Here is a 16,759-nt window from a genome sequence, read left to right as displayed (position 1 = left end):
TGGGCTGAACTTGATGTTTCAGTGCAGTTGTTTATAAGCTGTACCTGGGTGAGTTAAGTTTAGAGGGACTAGAAAGTAACTGAGCAGGAAGATTTTAAGTAGTATAGGAAAGTTCATCTCAGAGCGAGCTTAATTTTGGAGACTCATATTTGGAGATCCAAGTTTTCAGGTGGCATTAATTGGCTCAGTTTTATAGAAGTGCACTGACAATTTAATCTTGCCAAATAATTCTGCTGAACTTGCTTTGTGGGTGTTGCAATGCGTTAGGATTCATTATGCTTGTGCAGTTGTATCCTGTTTTACAGTGTGTTACCTCACAGCTCTGACAGTATAGGAGGAAGAAAGGCAGTCACCTTCTTCTCACATCCATACAATTAGCTCTGGAAGTGAAAAGAACACTGATGCTGCCAAAATGTTATTTTCAGAATAAAGACGATTTTATGTTGGATAAAAATATTTTAAAGAACAAAACTTCTAGTCACTGGGAGAGATTTTCTGTAAATCCATAAAACATTTAATCTGGAATGCTGCAGTGTGTCTTGTTCGTCTAGATTCAGGAATTTCAACCTGTTCTCACTTCCCAGCTTTGCTGGAATTCTTTGGAAAGGTCGAAGGTTTCTGCTATTGAAAAGCAATGAATGTTTTTGCTTGTATGTACTGCAGTAGCATTCTGAAAGCTGCAAATGAAATTGAGTCTAAAATGCTAGGCACCTTTTCTCTCTTTTGAAGGTCTTAAATGTTAACAAAATGATGATTTTATGAAAAAAGGGGGACTGTACTAGAAATCTGCTTCAGAGCTAGAATCTGTATCCTGATCTTCATAATCCCAATGTAGGAGTGCCAAAACCATTAGTTTGTTCAATCTGTTAATGATGCAGAAGAACTTCAGTTATTGCAAATCTAGACACTTTTTTCACATTTCTTGTGGGAGAGCTTAATTTCTCTGCAAAGACATATTTGAGTCTCAGCCCAGTTTCCAAAAGAATTGAAATTCATCACTCCATGAACTCCATTTTTTCAAATTTATAATGCAAAGCTGATGAATATAACTTCAAAGCAGGATGACTTTGTAAGTGAAGACTTATTCAGCAGAAGTCAATCATCTGATTTCTTTATTCAGTGCTACTTTCAAATTTCTTACTTATTTTAAAGCACTCTGCAATTGCAATCTACTAAGTTTTATTTCAGGGACAACACATATTCAGGGAAATTATTTGTGACATTTCTATAGTTTGTAAATTAAAATACAGTGGATTTGCTGAAAGCATGGAAAGGTATTGTGTTGCTTGTAATCATCTTGATTAAATATTAATGGATATGATACTTGTCACAGAGCACTTGGAGTGTTTGAATTTTTAAAATTATCATTGAGTAAAACCCTTTTTACTTTATGTTGTTCTGAGTTTACCAAGAATGTCTAGCTCTTAGTCTGGCTGTATTGTCATAGGCTTTGAAGCACTTTCTTTCTGCTCTTGCTGTATCTGAAAGGGGAGAAAAAATGAACTCCCTGAATGCTGAAGGATATTTAGTATCTGTATTTTCAAGACATTACAAAGTTTTCTGTAAGCTAAAAGATCCACATTTTTCAAAGGCATTCTATCATCGTATGTTCTGTTAAATAATTACCTAAAGAACAAATATTATTTCATGTGAAGTTACTTCACCCCCTTAGCTGCCAAGTTTCAGTCACATGCTTGATAGAGGCTTTCTTGGCGTTGAAAAGGCTTAATGCAGGATCTGAAGAAGCTGTTTGGAATTTCTTTGAGTCTCTAATCCTGTTCTCACCCCAGGCCTTGTCAGCAGTGTGAGAGCTCTCCTGCTGGCAGCTTCTCTTGCCCGGCCTGCCGGGGGGAACCAGCCCAGCAGAGACGTGCAGTGCCTGTGCTCTGCCCTTTGACAGCAGCAGACAGGGGCATGCCCTGGGCTCAGGGTGAGCCCCCCTGGGACTGTCCTCACAGCCTGGGGACATGGCAGGGAGCTCCTCCTTGTCCTGCCAAGGTGACAGCAGGTGGCTGTTGCTGCAGTGCCCTGCTGAGCTCTGCTTTAAGGGCATGTCTCTGATGCTCAGCTGTGCAGAGGAGCCGTGCAGGCTGTGCATCCCCTGGGATAAAGCAGCAGGAGCAGCAGCAGTGCTGTTGTACCCTTGGAGGTGTTTTCTGCGCCCGCTTCGCTCCAGTGACAAGGGAGGGCTCTGCTGGTGCCACGGTGCCGTGGAGCTACAGGACAAGAACCAGGCCAAGAGGCCACAGCACCCTGCACAAGTGGCCCAGGAGGAATGCAGCTGATAGCTCCCCTATCTATAGTGATGTGCTTTTGGCTGGGTTGTGCTGCAGTTTTGCTCCCTGGAGCTAAGGAGCCTGATTTTGTATGTGTTGGCTGTTGGCATTTTGGCCGTCCTGTGTGGTTGTTCACTTCCAGTCACATTGTGAAAGGTTGTAGTTGCTTAATCTTTCCAGTTACTGTAAAAAATAATAGCAGGCTCCATGCTTAAGGAAGGGATTTTCATCTTCTCCAATGGAATAATGTGGTTTCATGCAGTTTCATTCAGAACTGATTTTGAAGTCTCATGCTGTCCCCAGAAGACTGCATCCTATCTAATAATGCATACTGATGTTTGCTAATCTAAATGAAACCTCTGAACCACTTCACAGAAAACCAACAACATCATTTTACAACTGTGTTTGCTAGCTTCAGCACAGCAAGAGTGAAAATGTTCTTCTTGATACATTGCTTGTGCTATTTTCCTTAGCCACTAGATCTGCATATTATCTGTTGTGTGTACTCTGGACTTTTTCTAAACTGGTTGTTTGGGCACTGTTAATGTGTCTTCATAGTGGCATTAACAAAATGCAAATGTTTCTTCTGTGGCTGGGTTGTTTTCAGTACTACTCTTGTTACTATATTTTATTATACTATTTTATTCTAAAATTTTCATGTTCTGACAGTGCAATGTGTTGACCCAAGGATTGTAGCACAGAATGTTATGAGAGTTTTCTTCAGTTTCATTTATGTTTGGTTCACATACTTAGACATTCAGTACACTAAACTCAGCATAACTTATGCCAGTAATGTAAATTGTTATTAACCAACTGCTATAGGTTATATTGTGACCTGACAAGCTTTGATTACATAGTGGGGAGTTGTGGTGATGACACTGGATGACTAAAAATAGTATTTCTGGAGAATTGGTTAATTGGTCTGTGTTTAGCAAAGAAAACCCTGTAGTTAAACACACCAAAGTAGTTCATTTTCAAGAGTTTGTTTGGCTTTCTGTATTGAGTAAAATAATGAGAATTAAACCAGAGATGTTTTAGAGGTTGGAATTATTTAGTACAGTGTTGAAATACTGAATGTATTAATGACTGTATTTTTTCTTCTTTGTATAAATGTTGTCTAGTAGTGTTGTGTATATTTTAGCATATTTTCCATTCTGTAGATGCCAAAGAAAATACTTTAAAACTACAGCAATATTTCTGCGAGTGTTTGGAAATGTCTGAGGAGTTTCTGTGCTTGTCTGACTTGGGGCCACTGAGTATTTCTACATCTCTGTAAGGACAAGTTTGCTCTAGGTTATTTCCTTGGGCAAGTTGTACTGCAATAGTCAACTTTGGGTAGCTTTATATTTTTATAGTTGCATAGCTATAAATCCCCCCTTTTTTTCTTTAATGCTGAGCTTTTTATTGACTTACAAAGGTATTTCTGTGTACTTTATAAGCTGTGCCTAATCGAAAAAGAGACTCTTCCGTATCTGTTTGACACTTCCAATCCTAAACCATTAATCTTGGCTCTGTGTGTGATTTGCAGAAGCTTTCTGTGAGCAGATGCTGATGCCATGGCTTTAGAGCATGTCACTATTTCAGTTCTGTAGGTGCTGGGCTTCTTTGGAAAGGGAAGTAACAACGAGGTGTATAATTCACAGCCATGAAGAGTCAGCCAGAAAAGCTCCATTAATTCATACCTGCTGCTCTAAGCAAGATGATCTTGCATTGCTAATCTTCTCTCAAGCAAAAACTTGGTATTATGTGCCTCTCAGGAGTACTGTAGTCCATTTAATATTTAAGGTTTGATAAGAAAAAACATTTTACAAGTGCACTTAATTTTAGAGGAGATGCATTGCATTGCATTTTATCCAACACAGTGAATTGAGTGAAATAGGGGAAGGAGGAACTCCTTTAAAACAGTCAAGAGTCACACAAACCAAAAGAAATAAGCTGCAGATGAATAGAGTTTGAAGTATTTCAGAATTAACCACAAGCCTTCCATAGGCTGGAACAGTTTGTTACAAATGAAGGAACTTTCATTAACATGTATGCCAGTAAACATTATCAGCCAACCCACAAGAATAGGTGTGCTCAGTGGGAATTGTGGTTTCTTCATACTCAGCATTAATTCAGTTAATACAATGCTGATTTCCTTGTTTATTCTTTAGCCTGCTGTCTGAAGGGCATGAGGTTTGTAGGATTATGGTCAGTACCTCAGTAGCATTGTGAAGCTGTGGAGGACATGGGTAGGGCTACAGAAGGACTGAGACAGACCCATGGGTGTTTTGAATGACCTTTACTAGGAAAGACTTTGGTTGGAAATTCTGTCCTAGCAGATAAAAAGCACAAGAATCCAGCCCACATAAATTCTCTGCTTAAATAGAATATTTATTAGTAGAATTTAAATGGATTTCAGAATTATTTAGTTGCTGAAGGAGTTAATTAACAGTGTTATTAAAGACTGAAGAAACAAACCATGTTTTAATGCTCTTTTGAGTTTTTCTTCCTAAATGATGTGATGTTCTTACATTTTTCCCTTAGCAGAATCTGTTATGTGAAACTTGTTTGTTTTGGGTTTTGTTTGCCTTCTGTGATGGAAATAGGAGTTGTACCTAGCTTTGTGATAGTTGGGCAACTTGGATTGGGTGAGGCCTCAAGTCTTCTGTGCATCCCTGTGCACAGAGCGTGGTCATGGTGAGCTCAGACCGGGTCTCTCAGTTCTTCCTCCACTCTAGTGTTGAAAACCTTCAAGGATGGGGACTGCCCAACCTCTCTGGGCAGCTTGTTGTAATGCTTTGCCCTCCCTGCTGTACACTGTTGTGTTCTGGAGGAGAAAAATCTCCTTCAAGCAGTCTGATGGACTCTTGTTTCATTTTATGCTGCTCCCATGAGGTACCACAGAGAAGAACCTCCTTGGTTAGTCCTGGCAGGGCACTCTGAACTGAGCAAGGCTTCAGCCCTGACTCTCTCCTCACTGTGGTGCTCAGGACCCTTTTAGTGCCCCTCTGCTTCACTCACTTCTCTTTGTTGCTGCCTTTCCTGTATGAGGAAGTCCAAAATTGGAATCAGTATTCTAGAGTGTAGCCCTGGGACAGCGTGATGGATGCCAGCTATAATTCCTTCATTCCCTCCTGGACTCTTGTGATTTTGTATTTGATTAGAACGCCATTCCTGTGGTGCAGGTGGTAAATAAAGTATTTCCATTTTATGGGGAGGTGAAAAGGGCAGTGTGTTTTCACACTGTCTGAAGGCACACACAGCAAGGTCTCAGTCCTGCAGTATTGTCCTCTGATATTCACTGATTTCATATTATGGATTAAATTCAAGAAATAATAAATCAGAAGTGCATTTATCTTAAGTTAAAATCTATCTTTGGCATTAAAAAGTCAATGAAGATAAAATGTTTTGAGGTTATATAACTTATGTGGCAGCAGAGCAAGTTTTCAAAATTTGTTTTATTCAGTTCTTATAGCTGTTGTGTTAAATGGTTTCAACTTTCTACACTGTATGGTTTTCTACTTAAATGAAAACGGGATGCTGGAAAACTTGTCTTTGCTTTGATATTTAGAACAAAGTGGATTTTGTTGTCTGTTATCATATGGATGATGTCTTTGCATCAAAGTTTAATAGATTCAAATTGCAATAGTGAGGGTTTTCAGTTTTCTTTAGTAAATTTAGATGAATGTGAACACCTGTTTTGTTCTAACCAATTTCGTTATGGTTTAAAAACAGAGATCTATATTTTTCTGTAAAGTTTCCCTTAAATACTTTTTACAAAACAGTATCTTTATTTGGCACTGCTTCTTGGGCAGCTTCCCTACTAAACTCTTTACATTGTGGTTGATATTGGCATTCCAGAGTAGGCTGCTTTTACCCAGGGTTTTTTAATCATATTACTTAGATATAACCTCTTTCTTTTTTTATTAGAGAATGAATTGTTTAGTTTGTGTATCTCTGTTATCAGATTTTTAATTTAATTTTTGATTTTGAAGGCAGGGACTACAATTTTTCTAAAATTCCACAAGTAATGAAATAGAATGAAATTCTTATTTTCTAAAGATTTCTTTTGTCAAGATTTCCTTGACTGCAAGGCTAACATGCTTTTCCCCTTTAATTTCAAGTTCCCTGAATGCATTTTGTTTTTGTGAGTTAATAAAACCCTGATGGTTTCTCATGATATGCATCAAAAGGATTTGTGAATCAGCAGATGACTTCAGCCTGTATTACTCATGGAAGTCTGTGTTGATCCTGTGATGATAGTGTATTCATCCTCTTATCTGTGCTGTTAATGACTGAAAATGCTTGTAGTGATTCTGTGGCATTTTCCATATTAGCTTACTGTTGTTTTATTAGCCCTGTTTTTAAAAGCGTGTCCATTAACAAAATCTTTCCTGCTGATACTACTACTGGATAGTATAAATTATCTTTGGTAGCTCATTAAGACAGGAAAAGAATTTTTTCATTGCCAAGGAAACGTGGAGTTCCCATTTAACCTCCTCATCACTGAGCTGGGTGGAAGGATGACACTACATGAGAGCATGATTGTCAGTTTACTGTTCATTTCAAACTCTTCTTATCTGCAAGCTTGTACCAGAAGTGAAAATAAAATAAAATCTGATACCAGGCCATCTTTTCCCCTTTCATCTGTCTTTATAAGCCCTGTCTCTTGTGTTGACTACTGCTAGTCACAGACACAGCAGCTCAAGATAGTTACAGAACTGTATTTGGACTGAACAACTACACTTACACTTACGAATTCTCTGAGTGGGATGTAGATTTGAGAGAATAAATTTTAATCTGTGATTCTTATGCAGTAGTTTTTCTAGGTTAAGATGCTAATTAAAATCAGTGAGGGAGTGAAATTTTGACCTTATAAAGTCTCCTGGACACTGATTACAGTGGGGCAAGGATTTTACTGCTACTCTAATGAGACACTACTGTTTTAGAGTAGTGGATCACATTCAGTGTCTTGAAAAGATGGAGTTTTGTGTACATGCAGCTTGTAGTAGGTGCTTTTGCTTGAGTAGTACAGTTGGTTGGCATTGTTCCTAATCCTTCCAAATTATGTCTGTATTGCACTGCATTTTTCTTCCAGCTTGCAGAACTTTGAGGGCACTGTTTTTCTTGGACTATTTGTTGGTACATGTTCTAACCAATTCTTAAAGCTACGATTAAAAAAATACTCAGAAGGCTGAAACTATTTTGAAGCTATTGATGTATTTCAGAAATATGTTGTGAAATGAAGCAAACTATTCCTGGCTGTTTGCCTGATTAGGTACAAGCACTTTCTCCTGTTTGGAGTAACAACTCACTGGCTGAACAGCTCTTCACTGCACAAGTTCTTCTGACAGCTGCACCCACACCAAAATCACCCATGGAAGTGTGGGTGAGTGCCTACATGTAACTGTCATCACCATTTGGGATATTCAAGATAAAAGGTGTTTAGGCTTATCTAGTCTTATAGGTAAGTGTAAAGGAGTCAGCCTGCCTGGAAAATAAGTTCTGTAGAGATGGCTTGTAATAATTTATAGGATATCTGTCCAATGACAACGTGAATTTTTCTCACAACTTATAAATTTGCTGTTAATGTGATGTGGACTCCATCAATAGTTGATTCACACATTTCAAGTTTCAGCTGCCTGTGCATTTAAATTACTCCAGAGACAATCTATACACTTGCTTGACTTCAAATGAAAGGTCATCAGCATCAGTCATGTCCAAAAATTAATATTTAGGACTTGGCTTTGGCTCAAATACAAAATTAATTGACATCATATTAATTATGAGTTCTGCAAAAAGATCCATACAAGCAAGAATGCCTTCCTGTCTCCATTATACTACAGGGTTAGAGCCTGGTTTGCATCTGTCTTAAGACAGTGGGTGACTCAGTTCTTGTGTTGGTAAAAGTTGCCTGCTGTGAAATCATGGAATTTGTGGTGAGGTATCTAATTACAAAGAATTGGGTTTTGAAGAAACCTTTTATGAAGAATCTGAGTCTTAAGTATTACTGGCTTTGGAAAGTGGTGTTCTGTAATGTTGAAATTCAGAATAATTTCTAACAGTCTGTAGTGTAATTTAATAAAGCTGGTAGTGGTAGATAGTAATCAATGTAATTTTTTGTTGATTTTTTCATGTTTTTATACTTGCTTTGCTTTTATGACTGATTACCATTATCTGTACAAAATCAGAATAATATAAAACTATTAAAATTTAAAAATGCTTACTAGGAAAAAATGCCATGATTGATCACACAGAAAATTTGTAGTGTTGCTAGAAAACTTAGCTTGGCATTTTGAATGTGTGGTGTTATGTTAATGCAAGCTCCAAGGCATTCAGAATTCACACAGTGAAGCATTGTAAGCTTTTCCCAGTTTTGTTGAAGCTATTCTCTTTCTTTAATGGAAAAAAAAAAAAGAATAAAAGGGGCATGGAGAGTAGAACACCTTATCATGTCCTTATATATATTAAGGCACATTTATTGTGCCTGTTGTAGGTGGTAGATTTCTGGAAAATAGGAACACATTCAGTAGTTGCCATTTGGAAGAAATACGGGTGATTAACTAATTCTTGGGTGGCTAATGTGTCCAGAGAGCAACTGTGCCAGGTCTTTTTTTAGTCTGTCCTTGGGAAGGAAGGAAAACTTGCACTGCAGCAAGTTTAGAGCTGGTGATGTTATTGTTGTCAGTGTTGTGTAAACAGGTATCACTGTTAAACAAATGTTTAAAAGATGTGACAACAACAAAAAATCATAATGTAAATAGCTGTTCAGTTTCTCTCATCCTGATAAAAACAAGGTACTGCTAGTAGTCTTGGAATAAATTCATTTAAATACTGGGAAAGCTTCAAAGAAGCTTTATTATAAGAATTTAATTGTATTTTCAGAGAAAGGATAGAGGGAGCAGCAGAGAATGACAGAACAGAATAATTTATGTTGGAAGGAAGCTCTGTACCCCATCACATCCAGTCAGGCCAGCTCCAAAGTTGGAACCAACTTATAAAATTTGTGGTAGCTTGGAGCCTTATCTGTCCACATTTTGGATGTTTCCAAGAAAGGAGATTCCACAGCCTTGCTAGGCAACCTCTTCCAATGTTTGACTGCTCTCATTGTGAAGGAAAATCTCCCTGCTATCTAATTCCTTGTTGCAAGGCATTAGCCATCTGTTGTATAGGTTGTTTTGAATAGTATCGCTTAGTCCTAATGAGTCCTGTGAGGCAAAACACTTAAACTCTCACTTTTCAAATTCAAATAAACCACTGTGTTCTGCAAAACTAATTGTTAGTGGCAGGGGTTTCATTTCTTTCTTCCCAGTGAAGTCCTACTATTGAAGCTGCAGATTTTCAGGAGGTTTTGGGTTTATGTGCCCTCTCCTCGTCTGTGAAATTACCATCTGCATTTCAGGCAGCAACAGAGCCATCCTTCTGTTTCTGTGCTCATAGAGATTGATTGACATGCAAAACTTGTCCTGAAATGCATTGATATTTTTAAAAGTGTGTACTTTCCAGCTGAAATCTTTAATATTAGTAAGTAATATTAGTCTTATTAGTAACGTACTTCCTCTTTTTTTGCAACTAAGAGGACATCTTCTGCTGACTTTATTTCCTGAGATACAATAAAGCATTTGTGTACGTACTCATATGGTATAATGGGAAACTTCCCTTCCTGAATAACCCTAGAGCACTTCTGGAATACAGTTCTTTTTCTTAGCCTTAATTGAAGAGTGAGTTATTAATGATTGACAGCCTGCAGATGAGAGCTTGTTGGCAGTTCCTCTGCCCCTGGAGAATATAGCTGGCAAGGTCCTTTCATTTTTTTAAGCTAACAAGGTATCTGCACTTGTTTTGACAGCAGTCCTAACCTAAGCATCTAAGGTTAAACAGACTAGCATCAAGCCTGCTTTGAAAGGAAAACCTTTCAGCTTAAAACTGGACTGTGTGACAAACATGGAGTTCAATTGTTAGAGTTATTATTTATTTATTTAGGATTTCCTTTGAAAACATCTCAAGTTCCTCTCCCAGTCTTTGGATGTAGACACAAAATTAAATCTCACATAGAAATGTATTTTTTTTAGGAAACAATACTCCTCAGTGGTTTTGTGAGGAAATACATCTGGGTTGCTTTGTAGATGTTAGCATTGTGTGCTTACTGAAGATACTTTCTCTGGATCTCTGATTTCATGGAAAAACCAAAGAGTTAGAAATTTTATTAACCCACAGCTGTAGGACAAGTCAGATCTCAGCAGTCCAGGGAGCGAGGGGCATCCCTGGTGCAGTGGAGTGATAGCCCAAATCTTGCTCACAGTTTCCAATGACTCTAGGGTGAGGATTTTTATAATAGGTGAGGCTGGAAAAAGACCTTCTGGTGATGCATAAGTTGTTACAGCTTATCATTCAAAATGTTCATGATATGAGTGCTTATATCTGACTTGCTGTAGCAAGGTGTATTGGAAAAGGAAAAGTTTATAACACACCGAATATCCTCTGTGTTTGTGACCCAAGTGGGACTTAACATGAGCAGTTGGTGGGGTTTTTGTTGTTGTTAGAGGTTGGTTGGTTTTGATTTGCTTAGTTTTGGTTTGTTTTTTAAATCAAGACATGCCCTGAGCTATTTACATTGGAATGTTGTGGCTGTGCGAGCTGTTTGATTGTCAGCTGTCCTTTAGTCAGCAGAGTGTTATCTCTTAGGAACTCATTGCTCTGAAACCTCAAAATACTTTTTTATGCCTTATTCTGTGCTGGGGGACATCCTGATATGCTGGACAATGGGGTCAAATCTCTAATGCTTGAAACCAAATAGGCTTTACAAGAGGAAAAACTCAGTATCTTTAAACAAGAAAACACATCAAGTTTTCATTTTTGCCTATTTGAGGTACAATTCTTTGAATGGCCTTGTTGTTCTTACTTTCTGAATGTACTCAGTGTGTTACTATTTTGCTACATTTGATGTGAGTTCTGGTTTTGGATGTTGTTTACCTAAGAATTGTTAACAAAACCCAGAAAAATCTAGAGTCTTGAATGAGCACTTGGTTCACAAATAGGTAAGATACTTATCTAAAATGAAAAGAAATGTTTCACAGAGGATAGAAAAATGTCTAGTGCTCTGAGGGGAAAGTTTATAGAAACCCTTGATTTTAATTCAGTTCTGATTAAATACTAAATAATGTTGTTTTATATAGATCATGCAGCCACACAGCTAAGGTTGTATGTTACACCTCTGCATGAAGGTGTAAAGAGAAATCATTGGAGAAGTACCACATTGAAGGAAAAAGAAACATACAAGAAATGGCTTCCACAGAATTTCTCTCTGTGACCTCATTAAATAACAAAAATCATGTAAAATGTTACATTTCAAATTACTGGTTCTGTTCGGTGAAATTTATGGAAACACAAATCAGAAATGTATATTGTGTAATTTCTGTGCTGTATCTAAATAATCTGGTAACAGCATGGTGTAAATAATCATAAATTCAAGTGTGCCTCACTAACTAAGGATTGCAACTAGTTTACTTTTAAAACATTACCCTGCTTAATAATTAAATGGCATAGTGTGCCATTGGCAAAGCCAACAAGAACATAGGAAGGAGCTGAAATATTTCAGACTTGAAAAGTATCTCAGAAATATATTTAATTTCTGGAATAGAGCAGCAAAACATAAAAAGTTCTGCTTTTTAGAGATCATATTTTACTGAGTATAGCAATATTAATTTTCTTTTTCCTTTTTTCTTTTTTTTTTTTTTTTTTTCATTTCAGCCATAATCAGCAGACCACGTCATTTAGACATCCTGTGACAGGAAAGGTTTCTCCAGAAAATATTGAATTTATTTTGCGAGAAGAGTAAGTAGTTTTATACCCATGTCAAGAGATCTAAAACAGTAAAACATTTACCTACATCAGATTAGTACCTTAATTTATTAACAGTTCTTCCAATATTGTAGAAAAATTTAATTGAGTTTTGTGCTTAAAATTTTGTTTCTCGTTGTGATAGTGGCTCCCTCTAAGTCCTAGCTTGGAATCAAAAACTATAATTGTGATAGTTTTTGATTCTAAGCTAGGAGTTGAGGGAAAATCTTTATCATATCTTCAAAAAAACCCAGGCAAACCTAAAAATAAACAAAAACGATTTTCAAAATATACTTAATAATGCTTTAGTCTCATATAAATATCAGGTAAACAGAACATAAATGTAAGGTTTGTACTGAAATTGAAATACACGTAATACTACTATTTTCAATTGTATTTCCTTGGTTTTCTTATGTTTAAGATGTTCATTAATCAGCTGTTTTTCTTTGTTCTGAAGAATTGGTGTCGAATGTATTTGTGTCCAGCATATTTTATCTTGATTGATTAAAAAAAAAACCTAAACAGAAGTAAGAAATGTATGTGTTCAGTCTTGTGAATTTGGTCACCTTTGGTCTGGTGTTGGATTGGACCATGCACCATTTCTCTGTAGGCTTCAACTCCTCCTTGTCATCCTGGCTGCCTGTTAGATTGCTGCTGCTCTCCTTCTCTAATGGAATGGCTGGGTATCCTCCCTAGACAGAAAACAGTCCTGGACAAAACTCTACATTGTTCCCAAAACCAAAGGGCAACAAGAATGGGACAGTACCAGAGAGTTTTTCTTTTTCCAGCACTGTTCAAGCAGCCTCTATCACAGAGTCTGGGCATCCTGCTGTGATAGCCTGGATGTGGGGTTTGTGTGCCTGCCTGCACAATTCTGGGCTCTTTTTAAATTTCAAATTCTGTGGCACTGAATTTGCTTCACATTTTGATAGGACTGCTATCAAAAGCAGTTACAGCATTAAGAAAAATGAGGCCTAGAGGAAGGCTGTTCAACCCTCCCAGGAAACTGAGTCATTTCCATGTCTTCTCCTGTGACTTGGAGAAGTAGAACATGGCTGTGGAGCTCAGAGGTTCTGCTATCCCTGAGAAGAGCTTCTCAAATAGTTTAAAAGCCAAACCAACCAACCAAAACCGACAGCAGCAGCAAAACCACTGGCTAAACAGTTGCTCTCCCTGAAGGCAAAGCAAAGCCAAGGCCAAATTCCATGTAGAGATCCCTTGAGAACATGAAATATAACATTGTAGGAGAGGACTGTGATTGGGTGTGAAGGCTGTGGGATGGCTGCTGAGCTGCAGGTCACCCCAGCTGTCCCATGGCATGCAGGTGCTTTTCTGCACAGCTGGGTTTAGCTCATTTACAGGTATGAAACAAGCTGCTTCACCTCACTCTCCTAGTGAGGAGAACAGGTATGTGGCAAATCAGCAAGTCTCAGAAGAAAGTGTGGACAGCAGCCACTGAGCATGGGCTCCAGCTTCCATCCGTTAATTGATTTTTAATATATCTGTTGTAAAGGTTCAGTCAAATTTGATATGAATTTAAACATATGTACTGGAAAATAGGTGTTTGGATAACCTCCTGGAGTGCCTGCCTGGATTAGTCACACTTGCCTAGGCTGTTTTTCATTTTGTAGTCATGGCAGCTGATAAATTATTAAAAATGGAATTGAAAAAAGTACTTGGTGGTGGTACCTGGATTTAGTGATCTTTGATGTATGTTAGGAACTTTTTTGGAAGAGATATGGAAGTGCTTATTTGGAGGGGAATCTGATGAGCATGTAGACTAATTTTATTACACTGAGATGGTATTGAAAGCAGGAAAAATCTCACACTGTAGTAGAATTAGTAGAGAGAGGTGGTTTTAATTCTAAAAGAGGGAATGGCTGGAGAGATAGAAGAGTAAATGTTTGTAGTCACTGCTCAGAAAACAGTCTTTGCAAGCATGTTTCTCTAAGCTTTATTATTGACCTGAAGAGCATACAATATTTTTAAAATCAGATGTCTTTTAATCTGTCAGTTAAAATTGCTTTAAAAATGTCTTATTTTCAAATGTGTGGGATGCTCTGGGTTGTTTAGTTTTGTACCACTTGTGTGCAGCAGTGGGGGTTTACACAGATGCTCTTCTCCATGGTGCTGTGTGAGCTGGTGATGTTGGCACCTGGGGATGTGTCTGGTGAAATCGGAGGAGCTGTTGGCACCTCCCTGTCCTTGGCCTAGGAGCTGTGATGGAGCCCTGCTGTGTTTCCAGTCCTTTTCCCTCAGGCCTCAGGGATTTCTTACAATCAGTGGTGTTGGTCGTGTGTCAGTTTGGGAGCAGTGTTGTCGATTCCTGTGCTGTGATGAAATGATTTCACCAGGAGGACTCGGGTCAGAGAGGCAGTCTGCATTGGCATGGTCTGTGGGAGCTTTCCATCGTGGGATTCTTTGACCAAGACTACTTTTTCCTATAGCTGGAGAGCCCTATCTGAAGCAGTAGCACCCTTAAGGGTTTCATAAAAGATGATTTGTTCTTTAGTGCTGTTGTGACATGATTTATTACTGACTGGTTGATTTTAATTTAAGATTAGAGCCAAGGAGTTGTCAACAGATGTTGACTGGGAGCTAGTGGGGAGAAGTGAACACAAACTTGTTCAGGCTGCAACACGCATATCTATTTAAAAGGACACATTTTACAGCAGAAAAGTAATTTACAGCCGTGTAGAAATGATGAATGTGGGGACTACTCTGGCTATTTCTTATCCTGGAAGCAGTGTTCTCGCAGGAAGATTTGGAAACAAATTTTGGAAAATGACACCAATGAGTGATGTAATCCTACTTATGACTCAGTTGTGAACCAAATGCCCTTGATTCACTTGATCAAATGAGAACTGGACACTTTCAGTAGAAGGCTGGGACTGTATTTCATAGTCTTTTCCCAAGGCCTTTAAACAATATCACATCAATTTTGCTTTTCAAGCTGAAATCTGATTGTCTCAACTCCATTGTAGCTGGAACCTATGACTTTTCAATTAAATTATCTTTTCATCCTTACACTATTCCTTCTTCCTAAAGGTGTTCTAATTTAGATTTCTTTTTTTCTTTTAAATAGTGATTAGTAATTCCTTACTTCCTACAACATTCTTAGCTGGGATCACTGTCAAATCCCTACCTTGTACTCTTTTTCCAAGCTTAGCAGCTTTGGTCACTTGGTGTGTGGGGTGTGTGTTCTGTATCTTTCACTAGCTCTGCTTGAGAGCCAGCTTTTCTGCATGTCACTTTTAGGTTTCTTTTTTTTTGATGGCGTGGTTGATCATAGGTGATTGCAAGATTCAGCCTATGAGCTCACTGTTTGTTACAATAATTTAATTGTACTTCTACTTCTCTATTCCTTTACTAATAATTCTTAACGTTCTTTGGCTGCTGTTACTCATTGAGTTGATATTTAAAAATAACCTTTTCTTGGCAATGTTGTTTTGAGTGATAAAAGCTGCAGAGGTGTTTTTTATTTCTTCCTCCTTTGAATTACTTTTCTGTTGCTGGCATTGAATTCAGTTTGGCGTCATGGTTGCTTTTATCTGAAGTCTGTTTTTCTATCTGTTTCTGCTAGCATTTAAGTTTTTGTCTAGAATAATTTTTATTTTCTTTTGACTTGTTCACCTCACAGTTTTTAGAATCACATTGAAGTAATCTGAGTATCTTGCTGTATGGGAAGCCCTTCCATTTCACAACTGCCTCTTGATTTCTGTGCTTTGTTTTCACGTTTTTAATGAACTATTAATCCAGAAAGGGACCTTCCTTAAACAACTGATGGAAAAGTCAGAATTAAGGATAAGTCTGTTTGACAGGTGTTTGGTTTTCAGTTAACTACATTGTTACACGTGCATTTCTTGGGAAACAATCTATGATAGAATTACTTAGGATAGCTGTATATTGTGTTTATATTTCTCCTCTCAAATCTTTGTTTAAATAATAGTTCTTTAAGTAATTGTGGAAGAAAGGAAGAATCAAGCACATGCAGCCTTGTAACTAATGTTAAACACTACTAGTTGTGTATTAGGAGCTATATATTTGTCATAGCAGTGTGTTTGCAAATGAGAAGATAGTACTTGCAAAAATACAAAACTTGAACATAAATGTAGACATAAGGGGGAAAAATATAGTGTGCTTAATCCAAAGAGTGTTATCCTCTTTCTTGCCTGTTTTTGTGTGCCTGATAAAACCTGTGTATCACCTCTGGGGAGAGAACCATCTTATTTTATCTATTGCATTTGGTTACTATAGCAGCAAAGTATCAGGTGGAGAGGAAAGAGGAGACCCAAACAACCCCAAAATAAATATCTACCTTGTTTACATGTATAGAAACACTAGGAGAGTTGCTTTTTTTTTTTTTTTTTTTTTTTTAATCGAGCTGATTAGGAAATTTACTAGAAATAAAACTACATTGACACAATGTTATTGCATCATGTCTGTTTCCAACAAATAAACTTTTTAAGTTGCCAGTATGGATGTGGATCTTCCCAGTCTTCTGATCTTTATGATCTCGTGTGACTATTGCATTTTCAATATGGGCTACTGGTGTCGTCATTGTTTTTTATTGTTCTTGTTCAGTGTCGGGGGCTTTTAATAACCCAAATGTTGGGTTTGTAATTTTTTCAGCTGTTAAATATGGTTTCTGGAGACATACT

General features: G+C 37.7%; 1 protein-coding gene across 19 annotated transcripts in view; it reads left to right on the top strand.

Annotated features, from left to right (window-relative positions):
• PLEKHA7 (pleckstrin homology domain containing A7) overlaps nt 1–16,759 on the top strand; it is a 145,204-nt gene that overhangs the window by 72,101 nt on the left and 56,344 nt on the right. For 15 of the 19 annotated variants that reach the window (XM_021525584.3, XM_085581437.1, XM_085581434.1 and 12 more), the window contains one exon: nt 12,009–12,092. The exons of the other annotated variants lie outside the window; for them this stretch is intronic. In XM_021525584.3, the coding sequence (XP_021381259.3) occupies nt 12,009–12,092 (84 nt within the window). The remainder of the gene's footprint in view (nt 1–12,008; nt 12,093–16,759) is intronic. 19 annotated transcript variants of the gene reach the window in all.

This window comes from Lonchura striata, chromosome 5 (assembly GCF_050655825.1).
Source record: "Lonchura striata isolate lonStrDom1 chromosome 5, ASM5065582v1, whole genome shotgun sequence".
Classification (NCBI taxonomy): Eukaryota; Metazoa; Chordata; class Aves; order Passeriformes; family Estrildidae; genus Lonchura; species Lonchura striata.
This window is presented reverse-complemented; position numbering and strand designations above follow the sequence as displayed.